The sequence below is a fragment of the Nycticebus coucang genome, chromosome 3, assembly GCF_027406575.1.
Source record: "Nycticebus coucang isolate mNycCou1 chromosome 3, mNycCou1.pri, whole genome shotgun sequence".
NCBI lineage: Eukaryota > Metazoa > Chordata > Mammalia > Primates > Lorisidae > Nycticebus > Nycticebus coucang.
Window position 1 is genome coordinate 87,171,861 of NC_069782.1, and position 23,357 is coordinate 87,195,217.

General features: G+C 41.8%; 1 protein-coding gene across 2 annotated transcripts in view; it reads right to left on the bottom strand.

Annotated features, from left to right (window-relative positions):
* Positions 1-23,357, bottom strand: part of SH2D4B (SH2 domain containing 4B) — a 112,770-nt gene that overhangs the window by 65,192 nt on the left and 24,221 nt on the right. For both annotated transcript variants that reach the window (XM_053586191.1, XM_053586190.1), the window contains exons 2-3: positions 13,322-13,484; positions 12,110-12,257 (exon numbers count right to left, since the gene is read on the bottom strand). In XM_053586191.1, the coding sequence (XP_053442166.1) occupies positions 12,110-12,257; positions 13,322-13,484 (311 nt within the window). The remainder of the gene's footprint in view (positions 1-12,109; positions 12,258-13,321; positions 13,485-23,357) is intronic.

The window sequence follows — 23,357 nt, forward strand, 5'->3', positions numbered from 1 at the left end:
GGCCGACCTGTGAAGCAAGGTGTGAACTCCGCAGCAGCTGCAAAGAGAACAGGGCTCTGGATCTCCCTGGGGCTCCTGTTGTGGGGGAAGAGAGGAAAGAAACAGGAAAGATATGCCTGGTCTTCCTGGAGGGCAACGTGATCAAATCTTAACCTTAAGTCTAGGTAAGATATTTTAAAGGAAGAATAGGTTTGGGAACCCTAAATCTCCCATTTCTGTCCCACTTTTAAGCTCCCAAAAGATCACGCGCATGTGTGTGTGTGTGTGTGTCTATGTGTATGTGTTGCACACATGTACATATGTGTACTTTCTTTTCTGCTGGTTTACATCAAAGTAGCACATGCACGTCACACACACCTTATGAGCCAATGCAAATCAGCAGTTCTCTGAATCTCTTCACCCCAGCCCCGTCCACCCAACCCTGCACCAGTGTCCAGAGGCCACTATTTTCAACCATGTTAGCTGTTCCTTCAAGTGGCTACATCCATATTTCTAATGAACACTGCTAATTCTTTATTTACCAACTGTAGACCTTAAATGTTGCATTTCACACATGCCTGTTGAGCACTTATCCTTCCCGAGAGTGAACACCCATACTTTTCCTCTCCTCAGCCTCACAGTAAATTCGCATCACCATTTGTGGTTAACTCTAATAATCAATGTACATTGTAGTTCACCACAAATACAAATGAGGTGCTACTTTCTCCAATTTCAAAAAGTACATTTTTTAACTTTTTAACATGTCTGAAGCCTGGGTGTGGCTTGCAATTTACAGCTTGCCTTTTTAATAGGCAACAAGTTTTCTTCATAAAACCATGATTTTACAATTAATGGCCTCTTCCAGTCATTAAAATACGATGATATGACAGCTTTCTTTTTGCAATAATTTCTTTTTTCTTTTCTTTTCTTTTTTTTTTTATTTTTGAGACAGAGTGAGACAGAGTCTCACTATGTCACCCTCAGTAGAGTGCTGTGGCATCATAGCTCACAACAACCTCCAACTCTTAGGCTTAAGTGATTCTCTTGCCTCAGCCTCCCAAGTAGCTGGGACAACAGGAACCTGCCACAACACCTGGCTATTTTTTTGTTGCAGTTGTTTAGCTGGCTGGGGCCAGATTCAATCCCACCACCCTTGGTGTATGTGGCTGGTGCCGTAATCACTGTGCTACAGGCACCGAGCCAGCAATAATTTCCTTTATTTTTTCTTGTTTTTAGAATTTTTTTAATGTTATAATTTTTAATTATTATTTTTATTTTTACATATACATGTATTAATTAGGTTTCCTTTTTTTGCCTTCACAAAATTAAAAAGATTTAAAATTTAATAACAATGTTTACGATAAGGACTAGAAACAAAAACCTCGTAAAGAACGAAAGAACATAAATACATTCAGAAAAGGAATCAGACAATTGCTACATCGAAATATTAAGCAATAATAATAATGCAAAGAAAGTAACATTGTTTTTAGAATTGTTTTATCTGGACACTAAATATTGAACAACTTCTCTCACCTATCATAAACCTTTTTGATGTGTAACCAAGTGCTTTTTCTTATAAAAGGTGAGGCGCCTGTATCTCAGCAGCTAGGGTGCTAGCCACATACACTGGAGCTGGTGGGTTTGAATCCAGCCCAGGCCTGACAAACAGCAATGACAATGACAACCAAAAAAATAGCCAGGTGTTGTGGCGGGAGCCTATAATCCCAGCTACTTGGGAAGCTGAGGCAAGAGAATCGCTTACGACCAAGAGTTGGAGGTCCCCTGTGAGCTGTGACACTATGGCACTCTACCCAGGGCGACAGCTTGAGACTCTGTCTCAAAAAAAAAAAAAAAAAGGTGATGCACCAGTTATCTTTTTCCAAGGGACACCCCTGCCCCAGATGCCGTCTTTCCTTCTTTTCCATCTGAGCTGTTTGCCACCTTCGTCTCGTCTTCACTCATCCTGCCAAGACCTGCCTCTGGCCTTCTTTGGCTGGAGCTCCCGCTGCTTTCTTGGCCAGGCCCTCACTTTGCAGTGGGGTATCTCAGGTAAGAATGCACAGAGAAGCTTTCTGAGTCTCTACTCATCTGAAAATATCTATGTGCTACTTTCACTTGTAATTGCTAATTTAGCTACTCATAGAAATTTATTAAAAACCATTTTCCTTAAAAAATTAAATTAATAAATAAATAAAAACCATTTTCCTGCAGAATGGTAAAGTCTTCTTGTCTTCTCAGCACTACCTCTCTCATTCTCATCCTTCTGCATAAGGCATTCATTTTCCTCTCAGGAAGCCTTTAGGGTCCCTTTAACTCTGATGTTCTGAACTTTTTTTTTTTGCAATTTTTGGCCAGAGCTGGGTTTGAACCCACCACCTCCAGCATATGGGGCTAGCACCCTACTCCTTTGAGCCACAGGCGCTGTCCGATGTTCTGAACTTTTTTTAATGACATGCCTTGAAAGGGATTTTCTTTCATCGATTGTGTTGGACACTCCAGGGTACTTCGATCTGGAGTCTCTTGTCTTTGCAGTTGAATGCATCTTTGCTTGGAATTTCTTTAATAATTTCCTCTCCTCTCATTTCTTGTTTTTCTTTATAGAACTCCTATTTGTTAAATGCTAGTCTTCTGGAGTCAATCCTCTAACAAGCTTATTGTTTCTTGTTTTCCACCTCTGTCTTTTTTGCTCTAATTTTTGGTTGATTTCACTGACTTTATCTAACAAACATTCTGCTGAATTTTTTATTTCAGTCATTGCATCTGTCATTTTCGATCTTTCTTATTCTTTGCCGGTCCCTATCTCTTCATTGAATCTTATGCTTGTTTTATGAAGCAATAACTTATCTCTCTGAACATTTTAGAGCTTTTTCTTCTCCCCTACTCTGATGTAGGTTTGTTTCCTCTGTGGTTGTGTGTGTGTGCTTGTTTGTTTTAAGTTGGTTTAATTTGGTTCCTCTCATCCATGCAAAAGGTTTTCCTCAGACTGTATTCAAGAGAGAAATAAATATCTAAATACAGGGGCTCAGACAGTATGCTCAGAGCTTCACTGAGAGCTGGTTTTCACTGTAGGGCAATCGTCTGAGACACCAACCAGTTCACTGAGGGACAAAACAGTTCACTGAAGAACCCTAAAATGTCAGCATCTAGAGGTCCTTGCTGTTAGGAGGCAAACTGGGCCCCAGACAAACCTTTCCCCTCCTCTCCGGAACACAATGGGTCTAATTAGCCCTGCCCCAAAGGTTCAACCCAGAAGGACCCTAGCCCACCAGAATCCACCAGCAAGCTATGGAATTCTTCCATCCCCTATGGCCCCACAGAAAAAGAAGTTTCTAACTGCCCTCAGCACAAACGCCATCTTTGGCTCTGCCTAGGCAGTCTCTGGCCTTGTCATTAAACCTGACTGAAACCTCTGTATTCTCTAGTTCTCTGGTCTCATTTCTGGACACACACGGTCAAACCCCCTTTCACTTGCTGTGAGATAATTCTGTGTCTTCTCCACCAACTTCCTGAGTGACCACCAGCATTCCAGGAGACGGGCTGCAGATAAGATGGGCCCATGACAGCAGGGCCCTGGCCTGGGCCCTTTCTTTATAAAAAATTTCCTCCGCAATTTCCTCTTCAGGACAGGCCAGAAATAGTTCCCGCAGGACTGATAGGGGAAAGCAATATTATCCAGGTAAGGTACTCCACACCTAGGCCAGGTCCTGCATGAGCCCTGGTCTCTATTTCTTCCCTCTTGGGTACGCTCTGACCTTCTCTTCCATGCAAGGGATTGGCCAGATACCCCAAGGAACTCCAGGATTCATACTGACAGAGTCATCCTGGGGCCAGTGAGTGGACCTGGTTCCCAAAAGGCAGCCTACCAAGCAGGTAAGTCCAACTGGCCAGAACAGTATTTTTATCACAGGATCACATGAGATGAGTCATCAAAATAGTGCTGACAGGCTGATTTTATGTGACTCAAATTTTTAACATAAAGACCCCACTTAAAAAAAAAATGTTTCCAGCCCTGTACAGCCGTAGGGGCAACCCTGGCTACAGGTCCCACCCTTCAGAGTTCAGACCTTGACTTAACCCCGTTTCCCACCTGCCCGTCCTGCCTTCTCTACTTCGCCTGACACCCTGAGCTCCAAGCCATTCCCATTCAACTTCTCCTCTCCTTCTGGCCAGAGGGAGGGACACGGTAGTCTGGAAGAAAAAGGGGGAGATGGGGACATATGGGTCCAGCCACTCTACACCGAAATGTGCAGCCAATGCCACCTTCTCAGCCCCACCCTGCACAGTATCTAGTGCCTCCAAGTCCTGGGCCTCCTGGGGGTCTGGGCTGAGCTGCCTCACTGCCGCCAGCCTGCAGGGACCCCACTGAACCCGCATCTCGTTCCCACTGTCTCCCAGCTTACAAAGACTTCTGGATATCTTCTTACCTATCCTTTTCTCTTCTCATCCTTCCTTCCTCATAGTTTATAACTTTTTCATTCCTTTGATACTATTTTAATGGATCAGTAGGGGCAAAGGGAGATAAATGTGAATTTTCTGTTTGTTTGTTTTTTTTTCTAATTGTTGGGGATTCTTTGAGGGTGCACAGAACCAGGTTACACTGATTGCTTTTGTTAAATGAGGACCCTCTCATATTTGTGTCCCTCCTCCAGAAGGTGAATTTTCAATCCTTCGCTTTAAACATGACAAGATTATTGTTGCTTCTGACACAGCTTTGATTGAGGACTTTAATCCAGTAATCACATTTTTATTGTTTAGAAGTCAGATAAAATGCCAACTTCCTTATGACCCACTCTCTAAGAGTTTGGAGTTAAGGACTGAAGAAGTTAAGGGGCTTTCTCTAATCGTTCAGCAATTACTTCTTGAGCATCTGCGAGACTTAGTCTTGCTAGAGGTGCTGAGAACATAGCAGTGAGCCAGACAGACCCAGTCACCATGCTCTCAGAGCTTGTCTCCCAGTGCAGGGAAAACACTAAACAAATAAATTAGAAATCAAGAAATATCACAAAATAATAAATAGTACACAAAGAATTAAAACAGCACAAGTGGCAGAGTCTAGGATGCTCCTGTAGGCTGTGTGACCTGAAGACCTCTGAGAAGGTGTAAGGCAATCTGAGACCAGAAGAACAAGCAGGAGGCAGCCCAGTGAGACTCAGGGGCAAGAAATTTCCAGGCAGAGGAAATGACCAGGGCAAAGGCTAAACAAATGGCATCCTGGAGTATAGAATTATCCATTGCAGCATTGCATTGTCTTTGTAAAAGACAAAAAGAAGGCAAAGTGTTATTCTGGATGAGTCTGAGATACCACTGTCCTAAGGCCTGCTGTAGGTTGGGAGCTGCAGGAGCCTAGGTCCCTGCCAGGATAAGTTGCTCAGCCTTGGGACTTGAACAGAAGCAATTAAGAGGAAGCAACCAGGGTGCCAGGTAGCTCCACCATTTAGAAGATGAGAGAAAGAGTCGGAACCAGAGAAAGGGAGGAAGCCTAAGGGGTAAGATAAAAACTTAGAAGGAGCAAGTCTGGGGCTAGCCAAGAGAAGAGAGCCTTCCAAGGAAAAGAGAGTGGTAAACTGAGCTGAAGGCTGCTGAGACACCACAAAAGATAAGGACACAGAAACCACGAGAGACTGCTGGATGTGGCCACAGGATGTGACAGGAGATAGCGACCAGAAAGCCCTGGTGGAGTGGAGAGGCCGGCTGCTGGGCAGGCACTGTGGGGGAAGGAATGGAGATGGTACAGTTGACCCTTATGGGACATTTGCACTGAAAGGAACTGTGAAGAAAAATGGAAATATCAGGCCCACCCCCAACTCCTTATGCAGAAGGGAAGGTCAGGCCTGGAGGCTGAGTCATGCAGCACCTCTTCCAAATGAATAACTGTTACTAATATTAAGCATTAGCCAGATCTCCACAGAAAGGTAAAAGGCCTGAGATATCTATAAGGACTTCCCCCCCACCCCCCCAGACTATTCATGAGGAAACTCCTTGCTGGCCTCCCGTAAGCAAGAACATGCAAGTTATAACTTAAGGTCTAAGGCTAAGTCTACCTCCTAAAAGGAAAGTCTATTTGATTCCACACTAATAAAATTGTTTATAAGTTATTTTCCCAAGTACAGAACAGAGACAAGGCAAGATCAATCCTTCCACCTACCCAGGGATAGCTACATAATGGATTCTTCTGAAATTGCCTTTACAAACTGATGAAGAGGCACAAGGTGAGAACTAGACTAAGGGCCTCCAGAACTCTGAGAAAGAGCAGGCTTCACTAAAAAAAAACATAATAATCGGCCATTGTCCCCTCATTTGCTTGATAATAATCACTGTTGCCTCTGTTTGCTTCTTTACCCACGTTTTTTAGATATCTTGCAGGTCCTGCATTTCAGTAATGGACCCACCCAAGCCAAGGAACTGACTCAGCTTGTCTTGGACCCTCCACCCACAGTCCTACATTCCAGTGACCCATACCAAAGGACTGATGAGTCTACCCTGAAACCAGCCATTTAGCAGACCCTAATTATCTTGTCCTCTGCCCACCAAGTTGTCTTTAAAAACCTTGTCCCCCACTTCTCAGGAAGACAAATTTGAAAAATTGCTCCCATCGCCCTACTTAGCACTATACAGAAGAAACTCTTTCTCTGCTCTAAACTCTGATGTCTCTGAATATCGGCCTTCTCTTGGGCAGCGGGCAGATGAACTGGCTGGGTAGCAACACACTTCCTTCTCTTCGCTTTTTCTCTTCAAGCATTCACCTTATCTTGTGTAAAATGTAGATTTCCTGGACTCTCAAGAATGTAGCCACTTGCCTCCCTGCCCACCCCCTCCTCCGTTTTCTTTCCGTATGCTCCACACCTTAAATACTGAAGTTCTCCAATCCCTCTTTGGACAAAACAGACACAGATGCATCTATAGCTTGTACTTTTCCCAGGTATGTCCTCAAACTTTGACTTCATATAACTCCATCAACTGAGATCTTTGCCTCAGTCACTTATTTTGGGTTGTCAGAGCACAGACAGGGAGCTGGAGGAGAGTATGGGGTTGTAATAGAAATGGGGTTGGCTCCTTGATTGAAGATGGAGAATACTAGAGCTGAAAGTTATTCACTTATACAAAATTAGAACCTAAGTCTGTCAGATGCCAAAGCAGAACAAGCGGAGCTGGACCTCACAGCCGTATTTTCCCTTCATCAGTCACTAACATCTCAGCATCATGAAAATCATTCCACACACTGGCACGGCACTTCACAGTCTACACAGAGATTTTTTCATTCCTCCCCTGGGGTTTGGTAATCTCTGGCCTCTGTCACCATATCACTCCACCCACAGGGCACCACCCATGGTGGCTTCCACCCAGGCACGTCAGCTCTATCCCTGGCCCCGTATGATCTTCCAGGCAGGAGCGGGTCTCAGGGAAAAAATACTCCAAGCCTGTCAGAGCCAGAGGGGCTTCACCCACATGTTGCTGCTCCCTCGTCTGGACAGGGAATACATCAGTCAGCTTGGGTTGCCTTAACAAAGGGCCAAGGGCTAGGTGGCTTGAATAACAGAAACTGTTTCCTTCATTCTGGACGCTGCTAATCCAAAGACAAGGTGTCCTCAGGGTGGGTTCCTTCTGAACCCCCTCTGCTTGGCTTGTAGGTGGCTGCTGCATCCTAATATGGTCTTTCCTTTCTGTGTGTGCCTGTGTCTAAATGTCCTCTTATTACAGGAACACTGGTCATGTTGTATTACGGTCCTGAGAGGGAACACAAAGATAGGGGCTTCAAGGAAGATGGCAGGAAAGCCTGGCCTGAGGCCTAAGGAAGCCTAGAGGGCCCATAGAGTCATTCATCACTCAACAGTTCTCTCCAAAAACGGGGAAAGAATGTGGGCATGAGGTAACCTAGGGAATCGATGACCAATAGAGGAGGACATCAGTCAATGACCAATAGAAAAGGGCAATACTGCCTGGTGGTGCAGGGAGGCCAATGGAAGACTTCCCACCAACTCCAAACTGAGAGGAAGAGGTATGTGTACCTCCAACTGCTCTTGTCTTCATCTCTCTCACCTCTTCTCCTTCATGAGAGGGACCCACTTCCATCTCTCTTTGGGAAGTGCTGTAAACTTTATCTTTGTTCTTAAATAAAATTTATCTTTGTTACGCTGAAACTTGCGCAGATCACTTTTGCTCTCCGTTCACACTGTCTGGGCTGTTCCAGTTTTATTTTCAGTTTCCACTCACTTTTGTTTTCGATTACCAGTGTGCCTCGGTTGAACTTTCTAGCTCAGCCAGAAATCTAATAATCTAACCAGGTCACGAGGGTCAGTCACTTGGCTGGGGTCATTCACTGGAATGGGCTGGCAGAACCAAGATGCTTTACTCCCTGTCTGGTGCCTCAGTGCCCCTCCACTTAGCCCCTTACTCTCCCTATGGTTGCTTGGGTTTCCTTTCCATATGGTAGTTTAGGGTAGTAGGGTGTCTTCTGGGACAACTTCCAAGCATGGGGAGCATTGCAAGAGAGGTAAAAGTAGAAGCTACAAATCTCTTACAGCCTGTCCTCAAAAGTTACGTGAGTTTTCTACTGTGTTTTATATGTCAAAGCCAGTTGCAAGGCTGGTGCAGACTCAAGGGCAGGGGAATAGACCCCCCCCACCTATCAAAGGAAGGAGTAGCAAAGAATTTGCTACCAGCCCCATTTAATCTACCACAGAAACCTTTTGAGACAATGTTTCGGCCTATGCTTCACTCTTTCCTGTGATGAGGAGCTCAACAAAACAGAAGGAAGAGCTAAAAAAAAAAAATCCCAGTCATTAACCTGGACTGTTGAACTCCAGAGTACTTCATCTGATGTTGGTAACAGACACTGCCCTAATGAGCCCCTCCAGGGCCTCTGAGACATGACTTGCATGTCTGAGGCTTCTAGAAATCAAAACATACCAAATCAGGGTTACTATTTCTAATGGAGCTTAAACAATCACATTTAGCAAATCAATGTTTGGACCAAAATAAATAAATAAATAAATAATACCCAAAGCCCATGTTGGAGTCCCTCAGTGAACCTAGAGCCTGCCCAGATGGCCGTACTGGCTCTCTATGAGCCCTGGCACAGAGCAGCCCACAATCTCTCATCCCCTCTGTCACAGAGGCTCTCAAGAAAACTATCAACCAGCAAATCTCCACTGATAACTTAATCCCTCCATGATCTTGTGAACTGAGACACAGGATCCCAGCTCCACAGAACCACCCTTCCAGTGCCTGGAGAAGTGGAAGACCAGAAATTGGAACAAATGGCTCTTCCTGTTAGAGATACACAAAAAGAATTGCTTTTCTCCCCAGCAGACTCAAATAATCATATGCAAAATCCAGCAATGCAAATTAATATCTCTCCACTATGGGTTGGATTTGAAATATTATTATGGAATTATTATACAAGAGATGTGGCAGTGATTGTTGTGCCATGCAGGGAAACATTCTTTTTCATAGGAGAGGCATGCTGAACTACTTAGAGTTTGATCAAGAGTTCACAAACCAAGGCCCCCAGGCCACGTCTGGCCAACGTTGATAGTCCTCCAGGAACACAGCCACATCCTTTCACTTCTCTACTATCTATAGCTGATACTGTGCTACAATGGAAAGCTGAGTAGTCCTGACAGAAACAGAATGGCTCTCAAAGCCTTAAATACTTACTTTACAGAAAAGAATTTGCTAACCCCTGAGTTAGGATGCCATGATATCCACAACTTCCTTTCAAATTGTTCAGTAAAACCAGAGCAACATTGAATGATATATGTATGAACATATACATATAAAATGCAAACATGGCAAAACATTAATATGGGTGAATTTAAGTGGAGAATATATGAATGTTCCCTTTATTTTTATTTCACTTTTTCTGCATGTTTGAAATTTTTCTGAATAAATAAAATGTTTGGGGAATAAATATTGCTTCACTTTAAAACACAAGACTCTTCCTAAGAAAATTATAGCTCATGGGAAAGTTAAATAAGGAGATAAGTGACAATGCAAATATATAACTAGAATTGGAATAGGCTTAAAAATAATGGGGAGAATCTCATTCACAATAGCAACAACAAATATTAAACATAAAATTTAACTAAAGGCCCGGTGTGGTGGCTCATGCCTATAATCCCAGCACTCTGGGAGGCCGAGGTGGGAAGATTGCCTGAGCTCGCAAGTTCAAGCTAGAACAAAATAGCCGGGTGTTGTGGTGGGCGCCTGTTGTCCCAGCTACTCTAGAGACTGAGGCAAGAGGATCTCTTGAGCCCAAGAGTTTGAGGTTGCTGCGAGCTATGATGCCATGGCACTGTGCTCAGGGCAAGAAAGTGAGACTGTGTCTCAAAAAAAAAAAAAAAAATTAACTAAAGAAGAAATGTGGAGCATTTAAGGAAAATAAATTTTACCACGGTCCAAAATAATATTACATAGTACATAGGGGTATGTGAGTTATTGAAAACGTTTGGGGTTATGTCTGGCAAGTGCATTTACAATGTTAAAAACAATTAACAGTACATGTGAAACTTACTAAATGTAGAATATAAATGTCTTAACACATAACTAAGGAAATGCCAGGAAGGCTATGTTAACCAGGGTGATGAAAATGTCAAATTCTATATAAAACCAGTGTATAGTGCCCCATGATTGCATTAATGTACACAGCTATGATTTAATAAAAAAAAAATTAACAATAACAGAAGAAACATACCACATTCCTGAACAAAAAGATGCAATGATTCAGTGTTGTAAAAATCCCCAATTCAATGAAAATTACTATGGTCTTTGTTGTTGGGGGTAGGAAGGATAGTGACAAAATAATTTGTAAGTTTCCCTGGTAGGAAAAAATGGCTAAGTTTAGACAAGGACATCTAAAAATGAAGAGTAATGATAGGGTTCTTACCTTAACAGATGTTGAAATTTATTTTAAAGCTACAATAATTAAACAATTAAGTCTGGCTCAGGAATAATAAATCAGAAGGAAAAAAACTCCACAAAGAGAGACCCAGAAGGAAGCAAAAAGAATCCAATCAAGGCAGCAAATCCAATGATAAAGGAGAGACTAGATTACACCATAAACAGTACTGGGACAACTGGCTAGCCATTCGGAAGAAAATGGAGTTAGAGCCTTACATCACAGCAATCCCAAAATGAAAGAAAATTCCATGCACAGAAATAAAGGCATGAATGACATACAAAACAATGTTGGTTTTTTCATAAGCTTGTGGTGTCACAGATCTTTCTAAGTACGAAACAAATAATAAAGAGAAAAGATAGATTGATGTTAATCTTCTGTACATCTGAGAATACTAAAACCAAAATTAAGAAAAAACAACACTGAGAAAAATATTTGCAACGTAAATGAGTTTAAAATGTTAACATCCTCACTTTGTCATTATGTAAAGAAAAAAGATTTCTTTAATTTTTTAAATTGTCAAAAGCCATCAATATACAGACAGCTGAAGAACTCTCTGCACATACATAACAAACCTCTGCACTAAGAGACTTGGCCAAAATCTATCATGGCTGTAGCAGCATAAGGCCATGTTCCTAGGATGACTCTAGTTCCCTGTTAAAATGCCTGCCTGCAAAAGCTCAGATTTGCCAGAAAAACTTGCTATTTGTTTTAGCCAGGATCTGATAATAGACCAATAACTCCCTATTGTAGGCCAAAAATTGTGTGTATATCATCTTCATTAATCCTCATAAACTCCTCAAGCAGAGTGTTATTATTACCTCAACATTACAACCAAGAAAGTGAAGGCTCAGAGAAGTTCGGCAAGCTTCCTGAGGTCACACAGCAGTACGCACGTAGTCGAGTTGGAACTGGATCACAGGCTGGTCTGACCAGAAACTCAGTTCTTTCTATGCCTCATTTCTATGGACCTATGGTTTGGGATGCAGAAGGCCTGAGTTCATCCCCAACCCCATATGTAGCCTTGGCAAGCCTCTTCCCCTGTCTGACCCTCAGTTTCCTCATCTGCACAGGAAGTGGACTAGCCCAGGTGGTATGTCAAGTTCCTTCCTGCTCAGACATGCCAGATTACTGTTCTCCTAAAGTGCCCAATAGGAGCTGATGGCCAAGGACAGGTCCAAACCAGAGGCCAGCCCCAGGTGATGGCACATGGGGCCCCAAGCACAGACCGACCTTGAATTCTTCATGGATACGTTCCTCTAAAACTTTGGCAGCCTTGCGGTCTTCCATCTCCACTTTCCACTTCTCAGCCAGGATCCGGGCTTTCTCATTGGCCAGAGCGTCCCGGAACTTCTTGGTGATCTCTGCCTCCTTCTGTCTCCTTCCAAGAGAACACCAGCAGGTATAAGCTCATATGAAAAACTAAAGGACCACATAGCAACACTGAAGTAAAACAATGAGCAGTCTTTCCTTGGTTGAGCAAAATGGCAACAAAACTCAACATTGGCAAAGGTGGGGAGAAATAGGCATTCTCAATACAGAAGTATAAACCAGCTGAATTGATTTGGAAAATAAGACCAGGAAATCTCATTTCTTACTCTAGTGTACAAAGATGGGGAAAAATGCTTGTAAGGGAATTTTTTAAACATACAAAATGTTAAACTACTTAAATGGCCATCAAAAAGGTCAAAAAATTGGTGTAAAACAGTATCTGTACTACATAGTAATCTTAAGAGGCATTGTGGATCTATGTTAATCAATTTGTCAATGTGTGAATAAAACAGTTTGCAAAGCACATATTTCCTAAACATTCACTATGGTTTTCTTAGTGGTGGATGTGGGTTGTTCTTTATTTTTTATAGTTTTCAGTGTTGTTTACATGTTTTCACAACTGAAACTCTGTCATTAAAAATTAGGGCTGTTGAGCTTCAAGTCAAGGGTGAGTGCACAAAAAGACTAGGGGGGAGATGGTGTCAATGTCATGTGGATTTCCAAGTTTGGCCAAAAAATGTTAAAAGTTGCTCGTGAAAGGAGTCTGACTCCAAATCTTATCAAGGCTCAACTATCGTCTTGTGTGAGAACAATGGGTAACTTGACAAGGAAAAAAATGATAACAAACATGAATCCAAACTGTTGACCTGTCCCCAGGCTAACAAGTGAGAACAAAAACAAAAGCCTGTGATATATGTTGTCTCAATGAATCCAAACTGCATCTGTAGGGCAAGGGTGCTGTTATGCCCACAGCACAGATGTGAAAACTGAGGCCCCAGATCAGCTAACTATAAATTGGCAGAGCCAAGATCTGAGCCCAGTGTAAGACTCTGATGCTTTGGTCACCTGATCTTAGCAGAGCTCAAAATACTCAGACACTGAACCCTCTTCCCTCCCACCCACAACCAATTTTCCTTAGCTTGGCCCCACCCAGCACCCCCTGGGACTCCTCACCAAAGCTCTTCAGCCTCCCTCTGTGCCTGCAGCCGTGCCCTCTCTGCAATCAGCTCCTCAGAGATCTCTTCATAGGGCTTGTCTCCAGGGCCTTCTCCCATGACCCAGACCCAGACCTCGCCATCTGCCCCCAGGAGCCACTGGATATGCTTATCACTCTCTGCTTCACAATAGAAGAAGGAACAAAAAAGAAAGAAGAAACAGGTTTGATTTCCAATTAGTAAGGAATGACTTAAACTGGTCAATGGTATGCAACCATCATATCACTCTAACAGTGTTGTCATCTACAAAAAGGATTCCCGAGAGATGCTGGCTGGAGCACAGATCCGCAGGCATCTCTTCTCCATTTGCCTCCATGGAGCAACACAGCCAAACCAGGCTGCAGGAGCTGGAACTGGTGTCCAAGGCCAAGCTCACCTGAGCTCTTCAACAGAGCACAACAAGTGGCACTATAGTACTCGCCCAAGGAAGCAACTTGTGTCACTCCCAGGCTGAGGCAGTCAAGAACGAGTGAGCCCTCTGTCTGCACTCTCTCCCTCCTGCCCACTGGCTAGAAATAAGGAACCGGAGGTGGTGGAGTTGTAAAATGAAGCAGCTACTCGGGAGGCTAAGGCAAGAGAATCACCTAAGCCCAAGAGCTGGAGGGTGCTGTAAGCTGTGATGCCACCACGGCACTCTACCAAGGATGACAAAGCGAGACTCTGCCTTTAAAAAAAAAAAAAAAATGAAGTAGCCCAGGGCCCTGAGTCCCCCCCATCCCGCACCAGACTGTAACAGGAGCAAGAAATAAACCCATGTTTTATTTAACCACTGAGATTCTCAGTTTGCCTATCGCAACAAATTCCATTGATTACCACGACTAAAATGGAAATGTATCCCAAAAGTCGGATGCTGCTGAAACAAAAATATTAATATAAACTCTGGGTCATTGCCTTAGCACTTGGGTGGTGAGTGATCTTTAGCAACTGGACATCCATGTTATAGAGCAGCAAGCAGCAAAACATTTGAAATGTCAGACTCTAATTTAAAAGGAAGATCCCCATGCTTTCAGAGCACGCCATTCTAAGGGAAGAGGTTGGAAAATACAATGTCAGTAGTACACATTGGGTGCTAGTGGCTGTATTTGGCAAAGGTTTAGGAGAAAGAAATGAGATCAAGAAAGATTGAGTGCTTTGCAAGGAATGGAGAGAAGACAAATGCTTAGGAGTTTGTAGGATTGCAAAAGCCATCTCATCTTCTTCTAGGGCTCCGACTACAGGGGATGGGTTTTTTAAAGGTTTTGCATGACAGGACCCAGAGTCCATATTCACTCCTTAGGTGACTGCCGTGACTCGGGGCATTGAGCCATGAGAATGTGCTCCATCCACCTCCAGCTACAGGGAGCAACATTGATGAAGAACTGCAGCTCCTGTGCCCAAAGCAAAGTTTCCCAAAGTTTCCCAGAGGCCACTCCCAGCCTTTAACCAGGCACAGCACCGTCTCTCTCAGGAGTCACCCAGCCCCTTTTAGGAAGAACTGCACAGCTGCCTGGAACACTTCTGCCAAACTCCCACCCCTCTCCTTACCTCAAGGTCAGGCTCACAGCTCTCCCAGCCTCCTCCAGCTCTTTGACCTTGATCTCTCACAGACATTTCCCTTGATAAAACCCTTGTGGTTAATCCCACCCTGGTCCCTGTGCCTCAGAGGAACTAGACTCTCACAGGCACATTAAGAGTGCCATCTCTTGCCCTGCTTAGTTCTACAAACAGCCTCAAGGAAGAGGCCCTTAAGGTGAAAAGAAGAGAGAGACAGGAGTAAAGAGGCAGAGAAGTCAAGTCAATATGAGAAATTTGTCTAGAAAGAATCTGTGTCTTGTCACTGGGACATGGAAGCAGACATATCAGAAGACTCCTACATTTTTGAGTCTAGACCAAAAAATCCTTTGATTGTTCAAGACCTAATACAATCTGTGGGCATCCAACTTCAGTGACCAGGAGGCAGATTTCAAAGGCTAGATGGGTCTGAGGAGGACATGACCATCAACACTACTGCAGATGAGGCCAAGGGGAATAATGAAGAAGAAAGAGATTCCTGGAAGGTGGCGCCAGTGTCCATGCAAGGAATTTCCCTGAGTGTCCACTCAAGGAATTCCCTTCCATGGATAGGGCAGCAGATTTCACAGAGCTTGACCCATAGGACTTCAGGGGTATAGTAGGCTAAAGGCTGGCTCTCACATTCTCCCTTTTTCAAATGGCAGTTTCCTCAATGGATATTCTGACCCTGCTCCAGCACTGTATACTAAGTTTTAAGGGGACAGGTGTTTAGACGATAAGTCAGCACCTTATCATCTAGTCCAGTCCAGAGATTGGACTTCAAGCTGGATACAGAGACTGGCTGGGACCCAAAGTGCTCCCTTTATGGAGGAGGGGAATGTATTCTACATGGGGGAGAAGAGTGAGATGTGTGGATGTCCAGATGATAATTTATGACAGTGGCAATGCTGTGTCCACACACCATTTCTCTTTCTGAGCCCACAGATGAGCACATCCCTCAGCTTCCCTTCAGGTCCATGACCCAGTTCTAGTCTACAGAATGTCAGGGGAGATGATTTATGTTACTCAGGCTATGGCTGTTTAGCGCTTCCTGTGCCTTTTCCATATTTTCTCTCTTGTCCACACTGTTGGAAATGAATGACTCCAAGATGATGGAATCCCATGAAGAAAGCAGCTTGACCCATGAGTCAGTGTTTGAAGAGCTACCCAACCCACACCATACTGATGAAATCAAGCAATAAACCTTCATCGTACGAGTCTACTGATATTTCAGGGTTATCTATTGCACAAGGCAGCCTTAATTCCTCAGATATATATGAAGGCATTGCTATTTTTTTAGTATAGGCCGTCACCAAGTTACAAACATCCAACCTATGTGCAAGCCATACTTAAAAGCCTCATAGAGGCTTTTACAGTAAGTCTCCAAGTTGCACAAAGCCAACCAACATACAACTCACACTTATGAACAGAAACCGTTACAGGTAAGAGGTAAATGTACCTGTTCCAATTTACATGCAAATTCAATTTAAGAATGAACCTACAGGACCTATCTCATTTGTAACCCAGGGACTGCTTATATGTTAAAAGCAATATAGTAATAGAGAAACACAGGTTTAATTATGACTGGTAGAAACAGAGACATGACCAAATAGAAACCTCCAGCCAGTATCCCTAGGCCTGTACACCAAATTTAACAACTATTCATACAAGGAAACACCTTCAGAAGAACCAACAATCAGAAGACCAATCACAGAACCTGGTTTTAACATTATATCAAGGGAAGGATACTGAAGGGGCCAGAAAAGCATTTTGCATTGTCTACCACCCCTCCCTTATCCCCCTGCAGTGTTGCCTCAGAGCACCTGAGTGCCCAGGAAAGGGAAAATGAAGTGACTGTGGGACTTTGCATTGAAACTCATGGTTGCCCTGTCATAAGGAAACACAGAACGAGGCAGACTTCTGTCAGAACCCAGCCTGGCCAGAGGGAAATCCTCCACCCTGAAACCTGAAGTTTGGGTAACACCACCACCAGTTAACAAAAATCAGCCTGGGTTCTGGGATAGATCTGTAAGGCAGTCAAGCTATGAAGGCTAAAGTACTTGGGCAATTCCTGTGGCTGTGCTGACTCAGAGCCAGTGGATTTGGGTTGCATGTGACCCAGTGAGAAACCAGCAGTAGTAGCCAAGCCAGTGCCTATGTTACCCCTTTCCCAACTCCAGGCAACACAGCTCAGAAAGAGTCTTCTTCTACGTGGGGAAAAGAAGGGGAAGAGTTCAAAGGACTTTGTTTTTTTTTTTATTTATTTATTTTTTTTTTTTTTTTTTTGAGATAGAACCTCAAGCTGTTGTCCTGGGTAGAGTACTGTGGCATCACAGCTTGCAGCAACCTCCAACTTCTGGGCTCAAGTGATTCTCTTGCCTCAACCTCCCAAGTAGCTGGGACTATAGGTGTCCACCACAACACCCGTCTATTTTTTGGTTGTAGCTGTCATTGTTGTTTGGCAGGCCCGGGCTGGATTCAAACTCGCCAGCTCCGGTGTATGTGGCTGGCACCTTAGCCACTTGAGCTACAAGCACAGAGCCAAAGGACTTTGTTTTGCAACTTGGGTACCATCTCAGCCACAATAAAATAAAGTACTAAACAGACTCCTGAAGCCCCTGATTCCTGGACTTATTTCCTGGATGGCATTTCTAGACCTACCTTGGGCCAGAGGGAAACATGCTGCTCTGAAGAAAAAGACATAGTTCTTATAAAGTTTGGTTTTTTTTGAGACAGAGTCTCACTATGTTGCCCTTAGTAGAGTGCTGTGGCGTCACAGCTCATACAACCTCAAACTCTTGGGCTTAAACTATTCTCTTGCCTCAGCCTCCCAAGTAGCTGGGACTACAGGTGCCCGCCACAACACCCATCTATTTTTTGGTTGTAGTTGTCATTGTTGTTTGGCAGGCCCGGGCTGGGTTGGAAGCTGTACATGGCTGGCGCCCTAGTTGTTGAGTTACAAGCACCAAGCCAAAAAAGGACATAGTTCTTTCACCACCTGCTAACTAAAAAGGCCTTAGGCTTTGAATAAACATCAGAGGTAGCCTGGCAAATTGTCACTACAGGCTTTGGATGAGAGTGGGTTGGCTTCTGGAGTGAGGCAGTAAAGTCTCCAACTGCAGTGGCCACAAGGGAATGTCCATATCACTCCTTCCCCAACTCCAGCAGACCAGCACAGAGAATACGGAAAGGGAGTGAGAGACTTTGCCTGGTAAAACAGGGAATTCTCCTATATCTTAACCAAGTCCTTGAAGGCGGTACCACCAGGAGTCTGTAAGAGTCACAGCATTATTGAGATGGGCTGCAGTGACCAAAGACTTAGATCATAGCACTTGTGCTCACTTCGCCAGCACATATACTTAGCTCAAAGCACTCAATTTCCTTTGAATATCTATAAAGGGCAGTTCAAACAAGCCCAGACAACAAAGATTAAAATAAACACCTAAGTCTTCAATGCCCATACATTAATGAACATCCGCAAGCATCAAGAACTTCCAGGAATCCCTTCATGATCAGAACACTTAAGAAACTTGGTATAGAAGGGACATTTCTTAAACTAATAGAGACCATCTACAGCAAACCCACAGCCAATATCATATTGAATGGAGTTAAATTGGAATCATTTCCACTTAGATCAGGAACCAGGCAAGGTTCCATTGCTCTTTAACATTGTAATGGAAGTTTTAGCCATTGCAATTAGGGAAGAAAAGGCGATCAAGGGTATCCACATAGGGTCAGAAGAGATCAAACTTTCACTCTTCACAGATGATATGATTGTATATCTGGAAAACACCAGGGATTCTACTACAAAACTTTTAGAAGTGATCAAGGAATATAGCAATGACTCAGGCTACAAAATCAACACTCATAAATCTGTAGCCTTTATATATACCAACAATAACCAAGCTGAACAAACAGTCAAGGACTCTATTCCTTTCACAGTAGTGCCAAAGAAGATGAAATATTTGGGAGTATACCTAACAAAGGATGTGAAAGATCTCTACAAAGAGAACTATGAAACTTTAAGAAAAGAAATAGCTGAAGATATTAACTAATGGAAAAACATACCATGCTCATGGCAGGGAAGAATCAACATTGTTAAAATGTCCATACTACCCAAAGCAATATATAATTTTAATGCAACTCCTATTAAAGCTCCATTGTCATATTTTAAAGATCTTGAAAAAAATAATACTTCGTTTTATATGGAATCAGAAAAAACCTCGAATAGCCAAAACATTACTCAGCAATAAAAACAAAGCAAGAGGAATCATGCTACCAGACCTGAGACTGTACTATAAATCCATAGTGATCAAAACAGCATGGTACTGGCACAAAAGCAGAGAAGTAGATATCTGGAACAAAATAGAGAACCAAGAGATGAATCCAGCTACTTACTGTTATTTGATCTTTGACAAGCCAATTAAAAACATTCAGTGGGGAAAAGATTCTCTATTTAACAAATGGTGCTGGGTAAACTGGCTGGCAACCTATAGAAGATTGAAACTGGACCCACACCGTTCACCATTAACTAAGGTAGACTCTCACTGGATAAAAGATTTAAACTTAAGACATGAAACTATAAAAATACTTGAAGAAAGTGTAGGGAAAACTCTTGAAGGAATCGGCCTGGGTGAATATTTTATGAGGAGGACTCCCCAGGCAATTGAAGCAGTATCAAAAATACACTACTGGGACCTGATCAAACTAAAAAGCTTCTGCACAGCCAAGAACATGGTAAGTAAAACAAGCAGACAGCCCTCAGAATGGGAGAAAAATATTTGCAGATTATACCTCCGATAAAGGTCTAATAACCAGAATCCACAGAGAACTCAAACATATTAGCAAGAAAAGAACACGTGACCCCATCTCAGGGTGGGCAAGGAATTTGAAGAGAAACTTCTCTAAAGAAGACTGACGCATGATATACAAACACATGAAAAAAAGCTCTTCATCCTTAATCATCAAAGAAATGCAAATCAAAACTACTTTGAGATATCACCTAACCCCAGTAAGAGTAACCCACTTAACACAACCCCAAAACCAGAGATGTTGGCGTGGATGTGGTGGGAATGCACACTAATATGTTCCTTCCAGAAGGATGTTTGGAGAGTACTTAGAGACCTAAAGATAGACCTGTCATTCAATCCTATAATTCCTTTACTAGGTTTATACCCAGAAGACCAAAACTCACAATATAACAAAGACATCTGTACCGGAATGTTTATTGCAGCCCAATTCATAATTGCTAAGTCATGGAAGAAGCCCAAGTGTCCATCAACTCACAAATGAACTAGCAAATTGTGGTACATGTATACCATGGAATATTATGCAGCCTTAAAGAAAGACGGAGACTTTACCTCTTTCATGTTTACATGGATGGAGCTGGAACATATTCTTCTTAGCAAAGTATTTCAGGAATGGAAGAAAAAGTATCCAATGTACTCAGCTCTACTATGAAGCTAAATTATAGCTTTCACATGAAGGCTGTAACCGAGCTATAGCACAAGACTATGGGGAAAGGGCCAAGGAAGGGGAAGGGAGGGGGGAGGTTTTGGTGGAGGGAGGATAATGGGTGGGGCCACACCTATGGTGCATCTTAGAATGGGTACAGGCGAAACTTACTAAATGCAGAATACAAATGCCTGCATATAGTAACTAAGAAAATGCCATGAAGGCTACGCTGAACAGTTTGGTGAGAATATTTCAGATGGTATATGAAACCCGTACATTGTACCCCTTGATTGCACTAATGTACACAGCTATGATTTAACAATAAAAATAAATAAATTTAAAAAATAAAAAAATAAAATGAAAGAAGCCAGGCACACAAGGACACATATTATATAATTTCATTTATATGAAATATCCAGAATATATTATAAAGACAGAAAACAGATAGGTTATAAAAAAAAAAAAAAGAACTTCCAGGAAAACATGACCTCATCAAACAAACTAACAATAAAAATAAATAAATTTAAAAAATAAAAAAATAAAATGAAAGAAGCCAGGCACACAAGGACACATATTATATAATTTCATTTATATGAAATATCCAGAATATATTATAAAGACAGAAAACAGATAGGTTATAAAAAAAAAAAAGAACTTCCAGGAAAACATGACCTCATCAAACAAACTAAATAAGGTACCAGTAACCAATCCTGGAGTGGTGAAGACATGTGACCTTTCAGACAAAGAATTCAAAATAGCTGTGTGAAGAAGTTCAACCAAGTTTAAGGCAACACACAGAAGGTCAAAACCTGTCAGAGAGATTTAACAAAAAAATAGAAATAATTTTAAAAAATCAAGCAAAAATTCTGGAGCTGAAAAATTCAATTGACAAACTGAAACTGAAAATATATGCCAAAGTCTCTCAACAGCATAATTGATCAAGCAGAAGACAAGGCATTTGAAAATACACAGCAGAGAAAAAATAAAAAGAATTTTTAAAAAATAAAGCATGCCGACAGATCTAACAAATTGCCTCAGAGGGACAAATCTAAGAGTTATTTGCCTTTAAAGAAGAGTTACAGAGAGAGATTGGGATAGAAAAGTTATTCAAATAAATAATAACAGGGAACTTTCCAAACCTAGAAAAAGATATCAATATTCAGGTAGGAGAAGGTCATAGAATACCAAGCAGATTTAAATCAAACAAAACTACTTCAAGGCATTTAATAATCAAGCAAAGGTCACAGATAAAGGAAAGGTCCTAAGGGAAAAAAGAAAAAAGAAAAAAATAACATAAAAAGTAACTCCAATACATCTAGCAGCAGACTTATTAGTAGACAGTTTACAGGCCAGGAGACAATGACATGACATATTCACAGTGCTGAAAGAAGAAAACTTTAACTCTAGAATTTATATTCTGCAAAAATATCCTTCCAACAGGAAAGACAAATAAGGGCCTTCCCAGGCAAACAAAAGCTGAGGGATTTTATTAACATTAGACTTTTCCCACAAGAAATACTTAAACTATTTCTTCATTACAAAATTAAAGGAGGTTAATGAACAAAAAGAAATTATCTGAAGGTATAAACCTCATGGGTAAAAATAAGTAGACAAATACAGAATGCTCTGTTGCTACCATTGCCGTGTATAGAACACTTATACCTTGAGTAGGAAGACTAAAAGACAACCCCATCAAACATAATAACTACAAAACATTTTTGAGAGACCAACAGTATAAAAAGATATAACAAAACAACAAAAGTTGATATAAGGGGATTAAAGTGTACACTTTTTTTTAATTATTTGTTTGTAAGCAGAGTAAAGTTGTCATATACTTAAAACAGGTTATAAACTGTTTTTTTGTAAGCCTCATGGTTACCTCAAATCAAAAACCTACAATGGAGACACAAAAAATAAATGTCAAGAAATTAAAACATACTACTAGAGAAAATTACTATTAAAAAACAAAACAGGAAGGAAGGAAGGAGGGAGGGAGAAAACAATCATGTATTACATGGTAGTAGTAAGTCTTTACCTCTCAATAATAACATTGAATATGAATGAACTAAATTTTCAAATAAAAGACATGATGTGGCTGAATAGATAAAAACCAGGATCCAGTTATATGTTATCTACAAGAAACCTATTTCACCTATAAAGGCAGAAATAGGCTGAAAAGAAAAGGATGGAAAAAAATATTCCATGCAAATGGAAACCATGAAAGATCAGGAGTGGCTATACTTTATTAGATAAAATAGATTGATTTCAAGACAAAAACTATAAAAAGAAACAAAGAATATTATTTTATATAATGATAAAAGGGTCAATTCAGCAAGAAGATATCACAATTCTAAATTCTATATGCACCCAACACTGGAGTACCTAGAAATAAAACAAATATCATCAGAGCTAAAGAAAGAGATAGACCCTGATAGAGTAATCACTGGAGACTTTAACACTCCACTTTCAGCATTAAACAGTTAATAAAGACAGAAAACAAAAAGAAAAATTGGATTTCATCTACATTATAGACCAAATGGAACTGATAGATATTTACAGAACATTTCTTCCAACGGCTGAAGAATACACATTTTTCTCAGCTCATTGATCATTCTCAAAGATAGACCATATGTTAGGCCACAAAACAAGTCTTTTTTTGTGTGTGTGGGGTTTTTTTTGTTTGTTTGTTTGTTTTTTGGAGACAGAGTCTCACTACGATACCCTCCGTAGAGTGCTGTGGCATCACAACTCACAGCAACCTCTAACTCTTGCTCGTAAGTGTTTCTCTTGCCTCAGCCTCCCAAGTAGCTGGGACTATAGGCACCCATCACAATGTCTGGCTATTTTTTTGTTGCAGTTGTCATTGTTTAGCAGGCCAGGCTGGGTTCGAACCCACCTGCCTCAATGTATGCAGCTGGCATTCTAACCAGCAAGTTACAGGCACTGAGCCACACAAAACAAGTCTTAATTTTTTTTTAAATTGAAGTCATATCAAGTATTTTCTCTGACCA